Here is a 20,021-nt window from a genome sequence, read left to right as displayed (position 1 = left end):
CATTTTTTATATAAAGAAGTATTTTAAAGGGCTCAGACTGGGGTTATAGAGCAGGTTTGTATAATTTAGAGCAAGAGTAAAAAATACTATTCAGAGCCCCATCAAACCACCATTTACTGTTGGCAGTCCTCCAGAACATGGTTTATACAAGTGTCTCAATGTTAATTAGCATATTACACATTCAAATACACAAAATATTCTATGTTCAACTTCGTGTTCCTGATTAGGCCTCTTTTCTAGAGTGATAGTTCACAAAAGTGGGCAAGGCTTTTGTCTCAGGCCTGACAAACACCAACAGTATCTTCATCACAAAGAGATAGTGTAGCGTAAGGCCGCTGCACATAGCTGCTGGTTAAGAGCAGTCCATAGCTTTTCACCCAGAAACGTAGTCCTCAATAGTCCAGTTAGAAAGGCCTACATGGTCTTCTGTTTCTTTCTTGCTTGAAACTGCTCTGTTTTGTTCTTAATAGACTTGATGAGCATGGACAGTCCGGGGTCCATTTTCTTGGTGGGTTCAGCCACCGCCTGACCACTGGCATCCGTTTCCTGTTTCTTTTCTCCCACTTCCTGTGTGGGCGGGGCCTGTGAGCTCTTGAGCGCCTTGTCCTGGTCGCGCTGGCGCTCCTCCCTACGGCGCTGCTTCTCGACCTGGATGCTCTGGGTGGCCTTGGTCTTCTTGTAGCCCGGGTCGGACGGGTCCAAGTTGTAGAGGTGGGAGGTGAACATGGCCTGGAAACGAGGGTCCTTCACATCCACCTGTAAGTCAGAGAGAAGGGATGAGGGGGATGTTGAGATTTCATTGAAGTCTACAAAAAAGCCTTGACAGTAAAACAAATTGTGCATCGTAAGGCCACAGAAAAATGGTCCTTAATTAAAGTGAATGAACTTTGGCAAAGTTGTATGTGTACCAATTCCACCTTATTCCAGGTAATTTAACCTAAATTCCCCTATCAATAAGTGTTTTCATTAAGCTTCTGATTTGAGACGTTTAAGAAATCATTCATTGATGTCAATGGGAAACGATGGTTGAAAACACAAGTCAAAATACCGCCTGTTGAGTACAAGCTATTTCTTTGCCATGAAAAGAAACCAAAAGGCTGCTCCGACCTGGAAGTCGTCCTCCTCCAGGCTCGTGTTGTCCTTCTTCAGAAGCTTCTTCTTCTTCTTTTTGCTCAGGTTCTGCTCCTCGACGATCTTGTCGTAGTTGAAGTGTTTGTGCTTGTCGTCGTCCTGGTCGTCCATTAGCAGGGCCATCTCAGCCTGTGGTTTTATGGAGAAATAAAATGGGTTACTTTTGATTGGCTTACTCACAAACCTTGTCAAAATGTAATGTGCAGCATTCAGAATACCAGTAACTGTATTAAGTCCATTGCATTAGTGTATACGAGTGCTTCAACCCCACATGTCACTGACACCTACCTTTTGTTTTTCCAACTCCTCCTCCTCTTCAGGTGTCCTCTCCTCCACCTTTCTGTTTTTCTTGCTCTTTGCTTTCTTTTTCAGATCTGGCAGATTAGGAAAAAAAACAAGTCATGGCCAAATCATGCATAAAAGCATATTGTGATGCTTTTTACCGGTGTACTCAAGTAAATGTGCCAACTGATTGAGTATGATTCACGACGCGACTCACCCGTAGAACCAAGCTCTTCAGCAAAGAACGGGTCATCAAAGTCAACGTCTGGAGGAAGCTCATCGTCACTGAGGTCCGAATCATCTGATTCCTGAAGGAAATAAAAGTCACTCTCCAATACAGTGTGTGAGATACATGTAACAACAATCTTTAATCTAGTGATCTCACCTGCTTTCCTTTGGTCTTCTTCTGCTTTTTCTTGTCCTTCTTCTTCTCAATGAACTCTTCCCAGGGTGTCAGCTTGTCCTTTCCTTCTAGCTTCTTCTTCACCAACTGTTCAGTTGTCTCCTTCAGTCCTGAGGTGATGAATATGTGAGTGTAATTATGAGGCTGCTTAGTGGTTGGTTGTGCCAACTAAATGCAATTTGTACTGACAAGAGTCAAAGTCACACTATCTGACATATGGGAAAAGTCACACTGACAACAAAAAGTCACACTATCTTACTTATGGGGAAAAGTCACACTATTGACAATGAAAAAGTGGAAATATATTTTTTGGGCCCTACCTGGCACCCATGTGATCTCCATCTCCATGCCCTTGTCCTCCTTCTTCTTGTCTTTCTCCTGGATGCTCTTCAGCATCTCTCTGTATTTCTCTATCTGCTTGCCACTGCTCTGCTTCCCTTTCCTGGCCTTCTTCTCCTCTTCTGGCTGTTTAACTAGGTGACCAAAGGGGAAATAAAAGTCAGTGCAACAAACATATGCAATACACATTAAAATAAGTGAAATAACATCTCTCCAGTAATAGTGATTTGTCCCCGGTGGCAATAATCTACCAGCACAAAGAATAATAACCTTAAAGTAAGGTTTTGTCCTTTGAGTATACAGGTTTGAAAGGCATTTTATAAATCAAATCACTTCAAGTGTTGTTTTCTTCTTACCCTCTGGAAGCTCCTCTTCCTTCTCCTGCACCGTCTCCATCTCCACTCCATCCTCATCATCGCTGGAGGAGGCCAGGTAGGCGTTGAAATCCATCTGCAGCAGCTCGTCCTTGTTGAACTTCCTGTTCATGGCAGTGACACGCTCGTGGTCTGTCTCGTCCCAGGTCACCTCCACCTTCGGTGAAAAACACACAATAAGTCAGAAATGTAAACAAACACAACCTGAAATATAACTAAAGAAGATGATAGGACTAGGGGGAAATAAAAATGTACGAGATGCAAAAATTCAGCCGAAAAAATAAAAATCTACTAATTTCAATCAGAACAATTCATACTTATTTATTCTGAACAAACATATAAACGCAACATGTAAAGTGTTGGTCCCATGTTTCATGAGCTGAAATAAAAGATAGCAGAAATTTGCCATTTGCACAAAAAGCTTATTTCCCTAACATTTTACGCACAAGTTTGTTTACATCCCTGTTAGTGAACATTTCTACTTTTCCAAGATAATCCATCCACCTGACAGGTGTGACATATCAAGATGCTGAATAAACAGCATGATCATTACACAGGTGCACCTTGTGCTGGGGACAATAAAAGGCCACTCTAAAAATGTGCAATTCTGTCAGACAAGGTTGGTCTCAAGTTGAGGGACCGTGCAATTGGCATGCTGACTGCAGGAATGTCCACCAGAGCTGTTGCCAGAGAATGTAATCTTTATTTCTCTACCATAAGCCGCCTACATCGTCGTTTTTGAGAATTTGGCACTACGTCCAACCGGCCTCACAACCGCAGACCACGTGTAACCATGCCAGCCCAGGACCTCCACATCCGGCTTCTTCACCTGCAGGATCATCTGAGAACAGCCACCCGGACAGCTGATGAAACTGTGGGTTTGCAAAACCGAAGAATTTCTGCACAAACTGTCAGAAACCGTCTCAGGGAAGCTCATCTGCGTTCTTGTCATCCACACCAGGGTCTTGACCTGACTGCAGTTCAGCGTTGTAACCGACTTCAGTGGGCAAATGCTCACCTTCGATGGCCACTGGCACGCTGGAGAAGTGTGTTCACGGATGAATCCCGGTTTCAACTGTACCGGGCAGATGGCAGACAGCGTATATGGCTTGTGGGCGAGCAGTTTACTGATGTCAACGTTGTGAACAGAGTGCCCCATGGTGGCAGTGGGGCTATGGTATGGGCAGGCATAAGCTACAGACAACAAACGCAATTGCATTTTATCAATGGCAATTTGAATACACAGAGATATCGTGACGAGATCCTGAGGCCCATTGTCGTGCCATTCATCCGCCGCCATCACCTCATGTTGTTTCAGCATGATAATGCACGGCTCCATGTCGCAAGGATCTGTACACAATTCCTGGAAGCTGAAAATCTCCCAGTTCATCCACGGCCTGCATACTCACCAGACATGTCACCTACTGAGCATGTTTGGGATGCTCTGGATCGACGTGTACGACAGTGTGTTCCAGTTCCCGCCAATATCCAGCAACTTCGCACAGCCATTGAAGAGGAGTGGGACAACATTCCACAGGCCACAATCAACAGCCTGATTATGCAAAGGAGATGTGTGACGCTGCATGAGGCAAATGAGGGTCACACCAGATACTGACTGGTTTCTGATCCACGTCCGTACTTTAAAAAAAAAAGGTATCTGTGACCAACAGATGCATATCTGTCTTCCCAGTCATGTGAAATCCATAGATTAGGGCCTAATTTATTTATTTCAATTGACTGATTTTCTTATATGATCTGTAAAATGAAAAAAAAGTAGTATGAAAAAAAATGTATGCACTCACTGACTGTAAGTCGCTCTGAATACGAGCGTCTGCTAAATGACAAAAATGTAAAATCTTTGAAATTGTTGCATGTTGTGTTTATAGTTTTATTCAGTGTACTTAGGGACCATCGCTCCACAGGTGGTAAGCCTGGGACCGACCATGGAGGAGTTAATGCTACGACCATAAGAGTTTATTAGACAGAGTGTGCCTAACCTTTGACGTGGCTGCTGCTGTGGAGGTGAAGAGCTTGGGGGTGTAGGCAGAGAGGTCCACGTCTGTGGCCAAGTCTTTTGGCTCCTCGTCAAACGTCACATCATCAGGGACAAACCTGTTCCCACGGAAGGGACGAGGGACCACCACAACAGTTAGCATGGGAGTATAGCGCCATCCTAATGTTTAGAAGGAACCAGCAGCACAGATAATGGTATCATGCTAATAAGTAGTTAGCATGTGCAAGTGCAATACCTCGATGTACGATGATATACTGGTAATATATTAGGCAAGGATGAGATTCATCACTATGTAAGCAATTATGTTATTCTATGTATTGATAAGATAGTGTACCACCACCTCTCTTTTGAGGACAGCTTCATTACCATGCTTTACGTTATCAAGTTATAGAGTACATTCTATTAGACTTTAATTGAACAAATTTTCCTCCAGTGTACACTTTAGTATAAATGAGTGTCTGTCTATTCCCTCACCGGAGGTCCAGGATGGAGCAGCTGCTCTCGTACTCAAAGCCGTCACACTCCTGGTAGATTTTAGCGGCTGTGTCGAGCGAGTCGCACTCCACCACCGCATAGTAGTACTTTAGCCGCTTGAACTGGTAGTCCCGCATCTTCTCTCTGTAAATCCTGCAATTCACACACACACACATAAATTAATAACAATTCACTTTTCATAGAAACTATTTCACTGCCTATCTTTGATCTGGTATGACCACTACATTTCATCTCCGGTTAATTTTTGGTAGAATAATACAGAGATGATAGGGATGTGTGAATGGGGTAGCTAGATCATACTTCTCCTCCTCTGTGTCTTTGTCCGGATCCTCTGGCAGGGCCATCAGCTCCAGGGGACCCTGGGTCTGTTCCTGCTGAATCCGCTCCTTCCCAAACTCTGAGGGGTAGATCTAAAAAAAACACACAGTGTTAAACATATATAATATTTGTGACTTGGTCTGGTGAAGCAGTGTCACATCCATCGTAATTGAGTGACAGCCAGAAGGCAAATTAATGGAGCCTTACCTTCACAGAGAGCACAACCCCTCCTTTAGGCTTGAAGGAGTTAAACAGAGCCAGCAGGTCCTTGGCTTTCATCCGGTCCCAATCCATGTTACACACGGCCAGCCTTTGGGTTACCTGTTGTAGTAAAAACCGACAACATTGGAACATGCAATTTCTTATGTCATTTTAGATGACGAAAGGAAATGAGTAGAGGAAGTCCCTCTGGACAATTGACACACAGCCTTAGACCTCCTCACCTCCTCGCTCCGCGGCGCGTCCTTGCACAGCTCGCCCCAGTCGTGCTGGATCTCCTCCTCCTCGCGTTTCAAGACGGCCTCCACGTCATCATCGCCGTCCTCGTCCGAGCTGGTCTCCACATTGCCTTTCCCCCTGGCCAGATCTGGCCCGCTGCCGTCACTGTCCTCGTCTGACTCTGAACCGGACTCGTCCTCTGAGCCGCTCTCCACGTCACTCTCCACATTGCCTTTCCCCCTGGCCAGATCTGGCCCGCTGCCGTCACTGTCCTCGTCTGACTCTGAACCGGACTCGTCCTCTGAGCCGCTCTCCACGTCACTCTCCACATCTGCGTCCTCATCTTCCTCACTGCCGTCTGAAATGCTGGCCGCCAGGTCCACATAGTCCCCATCCCCCTCAACGTGAGGCACCTTGTCATCTTCCTCTCCTGTAAAAACAGCATGTATTGATTGCAGCAACAAACTTCAATACAATGCATGGATTGTATGAGCATATACTGTATGTAAAAATAAGGTGTTTCTGGGTTATTCTTTTTTTGCAACAATTTCTAAAAACCTGTTTTCGCTTTGTCATTATGGGGAATTTGATGAGGATTTTTATTTATTTAATCCATTTTAGAATAAGGCTGTAACGTAACAAAATGTGGAAAAGGGGAAGGGGTCTGAATACTTTCCGAATGCACTGTCTAAAATCTCCACTTGGCCGCAGCAGCATCTTTGCTAGGACTGAGCAAGCGGGTCAAAGGAAAACCATCATCATCTCTAGGGCTATATCTTTATGCATGTCTTCAATCCAACTCAATGTTTAATGCATTTTCTGTACTGACCATGCACACTCAAAGGACTTTACACACTCACACTCCAACACACACACTTCATTTGCTCACACATAACACGCACACACATTCATACTGACTCTACACTCACATACAATCATTATATATACACGCTGCTGCTACTCTGTCCATCATATTTCCTGATGCCTAGTCACCTTATACCTATACATAGACCCTTTCCAGTACGTGACACACTGACGTCACGCAGAGATGCACGCGACTCTTGGCGGCAGTAAGAAAGCCATCACTATCTGAGCCCATTCAATATAGCCTAGACTTACATTTTTATTACTTCTAAACAAAATCACTTTTTTGGTTTCTCATGCGCTTACAATGATGTTTTGATTCTTGCTTGAACAGTCACTAAGATTATATTTTGGTTGTGATCTTTGCTAAATAACTATTTTGGTTGCCGCAGTTGTTAGCTAGAATGCTAACGCTCCTTGATATAGGCTGTAGCAACAGCTAGCCAAAGATACATTTTACTGGTTGAAGTTGAAGTGTTTTTTAAGTATAATGTAGCTGATTTGTGATGATGACACAAACATTATATTAAGCAGGACGTTCATACCAGCCTTAAAATCCCATTATAATCCTAAAGTAGTGTGTAATGCACTCATAGGCAACATGTAAATAGAGGCTTTTTTTTGGCTGCCGTTCTATAAGAACTCTGCCTTGTTCTGCCACCAACTTGCGCGCATCGCCCTCGTGCTGCAATGTTTGTAAACACAGAAAGGGGTCTATATCTACCCTTGCACATTGTAAATATGGTATTGGCACTGACCCTGTATACAGCTTACTTACTTTCTCGTATTCTTCTAATTTCTATTTCTCGTGTGTTTTTGTTCTACTTTACTTTATAGGACTACTGATACTGATTCCTGCATTGTTGGGAAAGAGCTTTCAAGAAACGCATTTCACTGTACTTGTGCACGTGACAATAAAACTTGAAACATTTGCTTTTAACGCATTTGCTTTAGCAGCGGCCCTGAGGTGTAATGCATGTTAGGTCCCCTCTTCTCCTTACCCTCCTCACACAGTCTGATTCCTCTGATAGGCTGGTCTCCTTTAGGTCCACTCTTTATGGACTGTGAAGCTTTCTCTTTCTTCAGAGGCTTTTTAGGCTCATCCACTACCTTCTCCTCTCCCTCCCCAGAGTCCAACTTTGCTTTTGTCTTCTTCTTTTTCTTCTTCTCCTCTTTGTCCTTTCCATCCTCCTTTTCCTCCTCCGAGTCAGAGAGATTGTAGAAACGTTTCAGGTCCTCGGAGGTGGTGTGGTTGACAGGTCGGCCGCGTTTGTCGACCGTGTACTTGAGCTTGAAGCGATCGTCGTGGAACATGGACTGGAAGCGCTTGTCAATCTTGATTTTGTGCTCTTTCTCTGGCATTTCCCAGAAGCGTGGGTCCTTTTTCACTTTTTGGAAGCGGTCATCGCCGCTTTGGCCCTTTTTGGAAGCCATGATGGCTAAGTCGTCGGAGGAGTATCTGTAAAGAGGTCAGACAGTTTGTCAATGGAAGTTAATCGAAAACCAGATTAGTTATTATCCTTTCTACATACACACTACTCTCTTACTTACTAATACTATCATACTTGTCGTAACAACCAAGAACAGCCTACCTCACATGTAATCTTATTAGAGCAATTTTTGTGCTCAGTACTCAATTCTGATTATGCACATCTATTGGTGTCCAAACTGAACTGAATAGAAGTATTCAATACTGCAGATCAGAAGCTAGTAATGCAGCCTACTGCTATTTACTTATGAAGAGCATAAGTTTAACATCTCTAGTTAGCTACTCTAACTACAGTAAGAGATGGTAGATTTTCTCCAGTCTATTGATAACCACCAAGAAAGATGTTAAAGTAACTAGTCAGGGGCAATTCCATGATCACGGAATTATGCTGAGTCTCCTATTTTTCACTTTAAAGTGTATGACAAACAAAAACCATTGTTTTTGGTGTATACAACTGTGCACAATGACTACTTTGAACAATTTACACAGTTAAAAAAATAAAATGTACTGTAAAAATTGTGCAGATGCAAAATTCGGTAACAGAATTACAGTAAAATCTCCCTCCATTTTATTCTGTTAGCAAACTTTGTATCTGCACAGTTGTTCTTGTTTTTGTAAAATGTTCAGTGGAATTTATTAAAAGTAGTCCTTGCGAATAGAGTTAGATGGTTTGTTAAACTTTTAAATCAATAGTTTTTGTTTGGTATACATTTTGAAGTGAAAAATGAATACCAATTCCGTTACCATGGAATTGCCCCTAGGTCACTGTTAAACTCAAGCCACAGAGGGCTGAGCATCTGCGGGTTGTCGTACCTCCCTTATACTTGATTGATGAATTAAGGTAATTGATTAGTAAAGAACATTAGCAAAAACCATCAGACCCTAGATTAGATGAGTTTATTAGTCACATGCACAGGGTCACAGATGTAATTGCAGGGTACAGTTAAATTCTTAAGCTCCAACAGTGCATTGCAAAAAGAGAAGAGAATGAAACGATAAAAATAATAAATACATATTTACAACTTTAACAATGATAGGCCCTCCATAGAATGAGTTTGACACCCCCATAGAGATAGATAGAGGACTCATCTTTGTATCTGTGCCATTATATAGCGTGTTCACCCATAAAATGATTAATTCAATCACAGTCCATTCAATAGAACATTCTGTCAGAAAAACAATAGTCCAAACCCCATGTCTCTACCATATATGGTTCAAAAGTTACTGATGATTTATTCTGAATTTAGCATGTTTAGAGTGAATGGAATGTCCTCACAGGCATGATCAAAAAGTGGTCACTGCTCAATAGAACTCTGTGGTGCTGCTCCGCGGCAAAACGGCGCTAACTTCGAACGTCAACTGACAAGCTAGCTATTGGCTGCAGGTTCGTGAGTGAAAACATGGGCTTTTTATAAATGAAATCCGCTGAATACAAAACTAAATAGGGACTAAATTTATATTTATTTACAAAGCTAAAAGACTGAATTTCAATATCCACCCTCCGCAAAGACAATCTATTCCTGTTTTCATTGTGTATTTCTGAGTCGTTCCCTTTAAATCGCCATAGAAACGGCCCCTCAACATAGATTGATCATGGTTATAGGCAATGAAAGTCAAGGATCTGGAGGAGAAAATGACAAAGGTATCAAGTTGATTTTGATTTGTCCAACCAGTGGAAACACCTCCAAATAGTACTACCTCACAACACCAAATATAGAAGAGATACAACCAGCAACGGTCACAGCAAATTAACGTTCTTATTTAATCAACACTGTCAAGCATATTAAGGTTATAATATTCTAGAGAACAATCTAATGATTAATTCTATGTAATTTATAATGACATAGGGCAAAGAAAACCACGTTTTGACATTAATTTCGTAGCACCCTCTTGAATTGCCCCGTTTTTCTCTTCATTGTACAGCAGCAAGTAAACGCCCTACATTATAGCATCTGTGACAGCATTGGCAGCGCCATTGAGGCCATCTCCTTTAAAGTAGTCAATTTTCTTCTTCACGATTGGCTGATCCCTTCTGTTGACCCGGTTGGACATGACTCGAACCGGATCATCTGGCGGGATCAGCCAATGAAGTTGGAAGTCCCACCCAGTTGACTACATTAAAATGGTGGAAGCCCTCAATGGCGCTTCCCATGCTAAAAATGACCTTTTGGCCACCAGAGGCCTCTATCATTCTCTATGGGCACCCGAGCTAGGTAGTTACATTTACATTACATTTTAGTCATTTAGCAGACGCTCTTATCCAGAGCGACTTACAGTTAGTAAGCTAGCTAGGTAAGCTCAGAATGACATAAACTAATTCCTACTCTCTATTAGTCCTAGTATGTACACTGCACCACAGTGCAATACCCTGGGTGCATACTAAGTGAGTTTTTTATTGCATGGATTAGCAAGCAAGCTAACACACTTGACACATAAGTCAGACACACGAGACAGACATGTAAACAACACCTGAGGAGGGCCATTCCAAGAGCTGCAGTTAGCATAAAGAACACAATTCAAAGTGTAAACTGAGAAATATTTGGCACAGATAAAGAGGAATGCAAAAGTATTTTGGTGAATAGGGACTTACCAAAACAACTGCTCCAGTGAAATTATACCGATATCCACGTGTTCTCCCAACATGCACCACTTTCGTGACCTTTTTTCTTGTCTCACCCCTTTTCGCATACGGCAAGCCAGGCAGTACAAAACCACAGTTCAGTCCATGTTCAGTACGTGAGGCAAGCCAGGCAGTACAAAACCACAATTCAGTCCATATTCAATACATAATGTATTCAAATTCAATACATACATTTACCAATATAAATGTATTATTTGAGCTTTAAAATGAAATCAGCACCATATGCATTAGTCTTTACAACAAGAAGAGGCGGTAAAACTAGTGAACAGACTGAAATCCAGTTCCATATTTTCTATCAAACGAGGAAGAAACAGTTCCATATTTTCTGTTTGTCCACTGTGTCGAGGTCATTCAATGTGGACGACTGGAAGAACACACTCCAAAAATTAATTTGTTGTGCGATGGTTTGATACTTATTACTGTAATTGGCGCGTGAGTCGGTAAACAATTTGTAAAAATGAACAATGCAATAGGTAGTCGTTTTCTCAATGGTAGTTGTGTCTGCCGGAGAGTCTTGAAAATAGGCAGCGTTAGATTTCTGGTCCCTCAACAACATGATGCAGCTCATTCACAAAGGCATGTCATGACAGCTTTTTCAAGGTTTCCGCCTGTGAAAGAGTTGTCTTCTTCTAAAATTCGGTGTTCTCAATGGACCGAATTTCAGAGGCAGTTATCAGGCAGGGCTGGAGGTACAATGAATGTATTTGACAGGACTATGAAGAGGAGACAGAAGAAATGGGCTGCATCACTACAAGACAGTGACAAATATGACTATCTTAGAGATGAGGTATACTGTAGCTGTATTTGTATGAGAGATTTTGTCTTGTCCTAGCTCTCTTTTATCCAAGAAAATGTATGTGTTCTGGTACTGTTCATATTCATTTGTAGGTTGGAAGCAGAGTTGCAGACAGGGTCTATGACATTACAAGGTAAGGCAACAGAAGTTGTGATGAATAGACATAGTATATGTACATGGCACTGTTGTTGAAATGAAAGTTTATATTTGTGCATGTGAGGGTGTGTATTGTGCTGACATTTTGGACTTATTTTCACAGGACATTTCCTTTAGCATTGGAAATTGGCTGTGGGAAAAGTCACATTGCTGAGCATTTGCACAAGGTAGCCGTCAATGGTTGTTCTTAAACAGGCAGGCAGCATTTGAAACAGTAAACCATTCCCGCCCCAGTTTCGGTAAAAAGTTGAGGGATGAGGCTGGAGAAATGTAACCACTCAAATTCATAGACAGAGCTATGGATGCAATATATCCATGATATCAAAATTATAGTTTTAACCATGTTTTGAGGCTATATAGTGTGTGTTTACATTTACTTTGTTGACAAATATTGGAGTAATTGGTTCTGATGGGGAACAACAGTTGAACTAAGCTTATGAGGCATTTATTAGTTATATTTGTCAAGAATCAATGGGTACATATCGTTAATTTATAAGTCCAAAAATGGATGTAGCAACTGCAGATTGCCCCTTTTAAGGTAGGGAAAACATTAACTCACAATATGTATGGCTTTCTGAATATTGAATTGTGCTTTTATTTTCAGGAAGTAGTTGAGCAGCTCTTCTTAACTGACATCTCAGAAAAGTCATTGGTGAGTTAAATCTTCTCCTTAGATCCTATTAAATTACTAATAGGAATTCTAATATGTCATTCTGTTAGAACACCCATAGCCGAAGTGGAATGATTGTGTTTATGAGCAGAGACCACTAATTATAGATCAATAGATTGATGGAATGGTCTGTAAAATCAGAGGCATGTTATGGAGGGACTTCTGTTTTTTTCTGGATGATCTAACGCTCTTCTCGCTCCTCAGAAAAACACAAGAGAAAGTGAGATCCCTACCCACTGTGTCATGGCCGATGAAGAGTTTCTGCCCTTTAAAGAAAACACATTTGATCTGGCGGTCAGCAGCTTGAGGTGATTTGGCCTTGTAGATGTTTCTGACATAACATTGGATTTGAGCCCTCCAAGTCATATTCCCCGGGGTTTTATATGGCTTGCTTGCAACTCGCAATTATCTAGTACTGTATGTTTCTCCCATTTAGCCTACACTGGATCAATGATCTCCCTGGAGCCTTGAGACAGGTAACTGACAGCCTCATATTATTTTTTTACACCAGTACTTTATTGTCTATTGCCTTTTGCTGTCTGTTTTTTCCAAAAACGTTACATTCTTATAACATCATAATTACACAGGATGCAGGACTACTACAATCCTGGTTCCTCAGTCTGTATCGCTGTGCTGTCATTCATACCCTCTCCCTTCCCAAAGATCAACCAGGTCCTGAAGCCAGATGGGGTGTTCATCGGGGCCATGGTGGGCGGGGAGACCCTGTACGAGCTGCGCTGCTCCCTGCAGCTGGCTGAGCTCGAGCGGGAAGGGGGGTTCTCCCCCCACGTGTCCCCCTACACGGCCGTCACAGACCTGGGCAACCTGCTGGGCCAGGCAGGCTTCAGTATGCTGACAGTGGTGAGGCCTTGGGTGTCCTAGCCATAGAGATACAATATAGGCTAATATGAGTGTTCTATTTAATTATGTGGTCCTAGCTGTGATTCTAGTGATTAGCTAGAAATTTGAATGATGCCGCAATATTTGTGTTTGAGGCAAGCGATTATAACATTTTTTCTGTAGGACATTGATGAAATTCAAGTGCACTATCCTGGGATACTTGAGGTCATGAGTGACCTGCAAGGTACAGTAAGCCTACTGTATACCACAGTTCTACTATTGTAGATCTGTGCTTTTTGTTCATACTCTTGAGTGTTTATACTTTAATTGTTTCTATTCATCTTCTCATAGGTAATTGTCTCATAGGACAGGCAGTGAAATAATATGTAATGCCTGAATACTGAGTTATCCCCTTTGTCTTGACCCTCCAGGTATGGGGGAGAGCAACTGCGCTTGGAACAGGAAGTCCATGTTGCACAGAGATACCATTTTAGCTGCAGCTGCAATCTACCAAGGTGAGCTACATAGTGGAAAAAGACATACTTGAAATTAAACCATCTAATATCCTTATACTATTATTATTATCCTTATATTTAAAATATATATATATATATATATTCTTAAATGTTTTCAAATCTTAAAACATTATTTTCCCTTACTTTGCAAAACTCTTATCTCCCCTTGTGCACTTTTCCAACCCTCTCCTACACCAACAACTTCCCATCTGTCTCATTTTAGTGTTTAATTTGAGCTAAACATGTGAAAGTTCAGTAAAGGAAAATACCACTCAAAAACGATCTATTGATATGTTTCATTAGTCCACTGTTGATATAGTCCCAAAATGTTTTGCATGTCAGAAATCAAGTTTTCAAGATAAAGCTTTCAAAATACAGAAAGTGCAACAGCAAAACGCATCACAATGTGAAACTTTCTGTATTTTGAAAGTTCTATATTGAGTGGTATTTTCCTTTGTCACCGTACAGTATCATCTGGTTTGAGGTCAGAAGTGTAGACTCAGACTGAATGTCTCAACCCTTATTTAAAGTAAGCAAAAGTAACTCTAATATCAAGCTGTTGCTTTAGAGAAGTGATCACCAACTCTGGTCATGGAGAGCTACTGGGTGTGCAGGGTTTTGTTCCAGCCCATCACAAACACTGATTAAACAAATGTTGATGAGCAGTTGAATCGGGTGTTAGTGCAGGAATGGAACAAAAGCATGCACAACCAGCAGCTCTCCAGTACCAGTTAACCAGCCTGACCACTGCTTTAGATGCTGATACTGTATTTGATTGATTTCCCTCAGAGATGTATGGGAGTAAGGATGGGTCTGTTCCTGCAACATTTGAGATCCTCTACATGATTGGTTGGAAGCCTCATGACTCACAGGTGTGTGATCTTCACTCGTATGTTTGCAAATTACATTTGCAGAAATATAATGTCAATGGTGAAGATGCAATGTTTAATGCGGTTTTGTTCTTGGCAGGCGAAACCAGCTAAAAGAGGCTCTGCGAACGTGTCTTTTGGGGACCTCTCGAAGATCGGCCAGCCATCAACTAAAGACAAGTCGTAGAAGAAACATCTGCAGCCATTGCATAAAGAAAATGAAACAGCAATGAAATGAAAGTATGGGGTAAGTTCCCCAATGAAAGTATTGGAGAACTATTAAAGTAGATAGGTGACTGGTTCCCAAGAGATGTCCACTCAATGACTGAAATCAGTCAGATGTCACCATTTATTTATAGTGTATCACTTTTCTACTGATACTATCAACACAGGTTCAGTGGAAACCAGACAGTGATTGAGAAAGGCTACAACACCGTGTTGTAGCAGTGACTGATATACATGCTGTATGACAGATAATTATAGTTTCTCACCAAGTAATGGCAAATGCATACATTTCTACTTTACATTTATCATTTAGTGTCTTGTGTTCCTGTCGTACCACGCTTCATGTTCTTAAAATAAAGGCAGTTATATATAATCTCCACTTTATGTCTGATGGACTGTATGTGTACTGTTTATACAGTGTGTATATCTGAAGGTAATGTTGTATGTCAGAAGTGGAAATATAAATATATTTGTACTCAAACGCCAAACCCACAACTGGTGTGTGTGGCCAAAGAGCTCTATTTTCATGTCATCTGACCATAGCACCGCCTGGAGTTTGATAAAAGGCATTGGCACTTGGATTGCAACCAGTTCTATGGTCAGATGGCATGAAAATAGAGCTCTTTAATGGTGGGTTTGGTGTTGAAAAGTATGTCATACTTACAGTAAAATATGGTGGTGCATCTTTATTGTTATGGGGCTATTTTGCTTCCACTGGACCTTGTTTAAGGTCAACAGCATCATGAACTTTACCAAGTACCAGGACATTTTAGCCAAAAACCTGGTTGCCTCTGCCAGGAGGCTGACACTTGGCTGCAAGTGAATCTTCCAGCAAGACAATAACCCCAAGCACACATCAAATGACACAAATAAATTGTTAATTTATCACAAATCAACATTTTGCAATGGCCATCTCAGTCTCTGAACCCAATGGAAAACATGTGGTTTGAATTGAAGAGGGCAGTCCATAAGTGCAGACAAAGGATATCAAGGATCTGGGAAGATTCTTTATGCATGAATGGTTTAAGATCCATCCCAACATCTTCTCCAATCTCATGAAACATTTTAGAAAAAGGCTCAGTGTCGTTATCCTCGCAATTGAAGGGTGTTGGAGTACTGAGAAGGGGTGCCAATCATTTTTAACCCTATCTTTTTTAGATTGTTGAGGCATTAGTGTGTCATCATTGTGGTATCTGACTTGTAATCAGAGTCGCTCAGGTGGAACAAACAAACTTGCACCTTTTTTCAATGCTGAATTGAATGTTATTGAGAAAACAGAAAGGTGTCAATATACACTGCTCAAAAAAATAAAGGGAACACTAAAATAACACATCCTAGATCTGAATGCATGAGATAATCTTATTAAATACTTTTTTCTTTACATATTTGAATGTGCTGACAACAAAATCACACAAAAATTATCAATGGAAATCAAATTTATCAACCCATGGAGGTCTGGATTTGGAGTCAAAATGAGGCTCAGTAGTGTGTGTGGCCTCCACGTGCCTGTATGACCTCCCTACAACGCCTGGGCATGCTGCTGATGAGGTGGCGGATGGTCTCCTGAGGGATCTCCTCCCAGACCTGGACTAAAGCATCCGCCAACTCCTGGACAGTCTGTGGTGCAACGTGGCGTTGGTGGATGGAGCGAGACATGATCTCCCAGATGTGCTCAATTGGATTCAGGTCTGGGGAACGGGCGGGCCAGTCCATAGCATCAATGCCTTCCTCTTGCAGGAACTGCTGACACACTCCAGCCACATGAGGTCTAGCATTGTCTTGCATTAGGAGGAACCCAGGGCCAACCGCACCAGCATATGGTCTCACAAGGGGTCTGAGGATCTCATCTTGGTACCTAATGGCAGTCAGGCTACCTCTGGCGAGCACATGGAGGGCTGTGCGGCCCCTCAAAGAAATGCCACCCCACACCATGACGGACCCACCGCCAAACCGGTCATGCTGGAGGATGTTGCAGGCAGCAGAACATTCCACGGCGTCTCCAGACTCTGTCACGTCTGTCACGTGCTCAGTGTGAACCTGCTCTCATCTGTGAAGAGCACAGGGCGCCAGTGGCGAATTTGCCAATCTTGGTGTTCTCTGGCAAATGCCAAACATCCTGCACGGTGTTGGGCTGTAAGCACAACCCCCACCTGTGGACGTCGGGCCCTCATACCACCCTCATGGAGTCTGTTTCTGACCGTTTGAGCAGACACATGCACATTTGTGGCCTGCTGGAGGTCATTTTGCAGGGCTCTGGCAGTGCTCCTCCTGCTCCTCCTTGCACAAAGGCGGAGGTAGCAGTCCTGCTGCTGGGTTGTTGCCCACCTACGGCCTCCTCCACGTCTCCTGATGTACTGGCCTGTCTCCTGGTAGCGCGTCCATGCACTGGACATTACGCTGACAGACACAGCAAACCTTTTTGCCACAGCTCGCATTGATGTGCCATCCTGGATGAGCTGCACTACCTGAGCCACTTGTGTGGGTTGTAGACTCCGTCTCATGCTACCACTAGAGTGAAAGCACCGCCAGCATTCAAAAGTGACCAAAACATCAGCCAGGAAGCATAGGAACTGAGAAGTGGTCTGTGGTCACCACCTGCAAAACCAGTCCTTTATTGGGGATGTCTTGCTAATTGCCTATAATTTCCACCTGTTGTCTATTCCATTTGCACAACAGCATGTGAAATGTATTGTCAATCAGTGTTGCTTCCTAAGTGGACAGTTTGATTTCACAGAAGTGTGATTGACTTGGAGTTACATTGTGTTGTTTAAGTGTTCCCTTTATTTTTTTGAGCAGTGTACAGTGAGGGAAAAAAGTATTTGATCCCCTGCTGATTTTGTACGTTTGCCCACTGACAAAGAAATGATCAGTCTATAATTTTAATGGTAGGTTTATTTGAACAGTGAGAGACAGAATAACAACAAAACAATCCAGAAAAACTCATGTAAAAAATGTTATAAATAGATTTGCATTTTAATGAGGGAAATAAGTATTTGACCCCCTCTCAATCAGAAAGATTTCTGGCTCCCAGGTGTCTTTTATACAGGTAACGAGCTGAGATTAGGAGCACACTCTTAAAGGGAGTGCTCCTAATCTCAGTTTGTTACCTGTATAAAAGACACCTATCCACAGAAGCAATCAATCAGATTCCAAACTCTCCACCATGGCCAAGACCAAAGAGCTCTCCAAGGATGTCAGGGACAAGATTGTAGACCTACACAAGGCTGGAATGGGCTACAAGACTATCGCCAAGCAGCTTGGTGAGAAGGTGACAACAGTTGGTGCGATTATTTGCAAATGGAAGAAACACAAAAGAACTGTCAATCTCCCTCGGCCTGGGGCTCCATGCAAGATCTCACCTCGTGGCGTTGCAATGATCATGAGAACGGTGAGGAATCAGCCCAGAACTACACGGGAGGATCTTGTCAATGATCTCAAGGCAGCTGGGACCATAGTCACCAAGAAAACAATTGGTAACACAGTACAGTGGGGAAAAAAAGTATTTAGTCAGCCACCAATTGTGCAAGTTCTCCCACTTAAAAAGATGAGAGAGGCCTGTAATTATCATCATAGGTACACGTCAACTATGACAGACAAAATGAGAAAAAAAATCCAGAAAATCACATTGTAGGATTTATGAATTTATCTGCAAATTATGGTGAAAAATAAGTATTTGGTCAATAACAAAAGTTTCTCAATACTTTGTTATATACCCTTTGTTGGCAATGACACAGGTCAAACGTTTTCTGTAAGTCTTCACAAGGTTTTCACACACTGTTGCTGGTATTTTGGCCCATTCCTCCATGCAGATCTCCTCTAGAGCAGTGATGTTTTGGGGCTGTCGCTGGGCAACACAGACTTTCAACTCCCTCCAAAGATTTTCTATGGGGTTGAGATCTGGAGACTGGCTAGGCCACTCCAGGACCTTGAAATGCTTCTTACGAAGCCACTCCTTCGTTGCCCGGGCGGTGTGTTTGGGATCATTGTCATGCTGAAAGACCCAGCCACGTTTCATCTTCAATACCCTTGCTGATGGAAGGAGGTTTTCACTCAAAATCTCACGATACATGGCCCCATTCATTCTTTCCTTTACACGGATCAGTCGTCCTGGTCCCTTTGCAGAAAAACAGCCCCAAAGCATGTTTCCACCCCCATGCTTCACAGTAGGTATGGTGTTCTTTGGATGCAACTCAGCATTCTTTGTCCTCCAAACACGACGAGTTGAGTTTTGACCAAAAAGTTCTATTTTGGTTTCATCTGACCATATGACATTCTCCCAATCCTCTTCTGGATCATCCAAATGCACTCTAGCAAACTTCAGACGGGCCTGGACATGTACTGGCTTAAGCAGGGGGACACGTCTGGCACTGCAGGATTTGAGTCCCTGGCGGCGTAGTGTGTTACTGATGGTAGGCTTTGTTACTTTGGTCCCAGCTCTCTGCAGGTCATTCACTAGGTCCCCCCGTGTGGTTCTGGGATTTTTGCTCACCGTTCTTGTGATCATTTTGACCCCACGGGGTGAGATCTTGCGTGGAGCCCCAGATCGAGGGAGATTATCAGTGGTCTTGTATGTCTTCCATTTCCTAATAATTGCTCCCACAGTTGATTTCTTCAAACCAAGCTGCTTACCTATTGCAGATTCAGTCTTCCCAGCCTGGTGCAGGTCTACAATTTTGTTTCTGGTGTCCTTTGACAGCTCTTTGGTCTTGGCCATAGTGGAGTTTGGAGTGTGACTGTTTGAGATTGTGGACAGGTGTCTTTTATACTGATAACAAGTTCAAACAGGTGCCATTAATACAGGTAACGAGTGGAGGACAAAGGAGCCTCTTAAAGAAGAAGTTACAGGTCTGTGAGAGCCAGAAATCTTGCTTGTTTGTAGGTGACCAAATACTTATTTTCCACCATAATTTGCAAATAAATTCATAAAAAATCCTACAATGTGATTTTCTGAAGAAAAAAAATCTAAATTTGTCTGTCATAGTTGACGTGTACCTATGATGAAAATTACAAGCCTCTCTCATCTTTTTAAGTGGGAGAACTTGCACAATTGGTGGCTGACTAAATACTTTTTTTCCCCACTGTATGGCAAAGATTTAGTCAGATTTTGCTTCGCAAGTCCCATCTAATAAAAAGTCAGAAGTATTACTAAAACCTAACTACTT

General features: G+C 42.4%; 2 protein-coding genes across 2 annotated transcripts; one reads left to right on the top strand and one right to left on the bottom strand.

Annotated features, from left to right (window-relative positions):
* Positions 1 to 8: 8 nt before the first annotated feature.
* On the bottom strand, positions 9 to 10,820 carry LOC311113261 (ESF1 homolog). Its single transcript, XM_084156467.1, has 14 exons — positions 10,738 to 10,820; positions 7,660 to 8,117; positions 5,800 to 6,224; positions 5,564 to 5,677; positions 5,339 to 5,448; positions 5,018 to 5,170; positions 4,527 to 4,641; positions 2,512 to 2,686; positions 2,137 to 2,289; positions 1,799 to 1,926; positions 1,631 to 1,721; positions 1,420 to 1,505; positions 1,108 to 1,260; positions 9 to 756 (listed from the first exon to the last, which is right to left on the bottom strand). The coding sequence occupies exons 2-14, from the start codon at positions 8,090 to 8,092 to the stop codon at positions 415 to 417; spliced, it is 2,478 nt and encodes an 825-aa protein (XP_084012593.1). The 5' UTR covers positions 8,093 to 8,117; positions 10,738 to 10,820; the 3' UTR covers positions 9 to 414.
* A 247-nt stretch (positions 10,821 to 11,067) lies between these two features.
* LOC311113430 (arginine-hydroxylase NDUFAF5, mitochondrial-like) lies at positions 11,068 to 15,237 on the top strand. The gene is made up of 11 exons (XM_084156643.1): positions 11,068 to 11,575; positions 11,677 to 11,717; positions 11,844 to 11,907; positions 12,345 to 12,392; positions 12,615 to 12,718; positions 12,847 to 12,886; positions 13,074 to 13,271; positions 13,434 to 13,494; positions 13,682 to 13,765; positions 14,555 to 14,637; positions 14,735 to 15,237. Exons 1-11 carry the CDS (start codon positions 11,246 to 11,248, stop codon positions 14,819 to 14,821), a joined length of 1,140 nt encoding a protein of 379 aa, XP_084012769.1. The 5' UTR covers positions 11,068 to 11,245; the 3' UTR covers positions 14,822 to 15,237.
* Positions 15,238 to 20,021: the final 4,784 nt, after the last annotated feature.

Source organism: Coregonus lavaretus, assembly GCF_964263955.1.
Source record: "Coregonus lavaretus genome assembly, chromosome: 40".
Lineage (NCBI taxonomy): Eukaryota > Metazoa > Chordata > Actinopteri > Salmoniformes > Salmonidae > Coregonus > Coregonus lavaretus.
This window is presented reverse-complemented; position numbering and strand designations above follow the sequence as displayed.

Excerpts from the sequence above, each read along its gene's own strand:
- LOC311113261 (XM_084156467.1), bottom strand. The coding sequence starts at position 8,092 with ATGGCTTCCAAAAAGGGCCAAAGCGGCGATGACCGCTTCCAAAAAGTG. Across the intron at positions 6,225-7,659 it reads AATCAGACTGTGTGAGGAGG|GAGAGGAAGATGACAAGGTG; the intron begins GTAAGGAGAAGA and ends CTGTTTTTACAG. Across the intron at positions 2,687-4,526 it reads CAGCAGCAGCCACGTCAAAG|GTGGAGGTGACCTGGGACGA; the intron begins GTTAGGCACACT and ends TTTTCACCGAAG.
- LOC311113430 (XM_084156643.1), top strand. The coding sequence starts at position 11,246 with ATGAACAATGCAATAGGTAGTCGTTTTCTCAATGGTAGTTGTGTCTGC. Across the intron at positions 13,766-14,554 it reads TGCAGCTGCAATCTACCAAG|AGATGTATGGGAGTAAGGAT; the intron begins GTGAGCTACATA and ends GATTTCCCTCAG. Across the intron at positions 14,638-14,734 it reads GGAAGCCTCATGACTCACAG|GCGAAACCAGCTAAAAGAGG; the intron begins GTGTGTGATCTT and ends TGTTCTTGGCAG.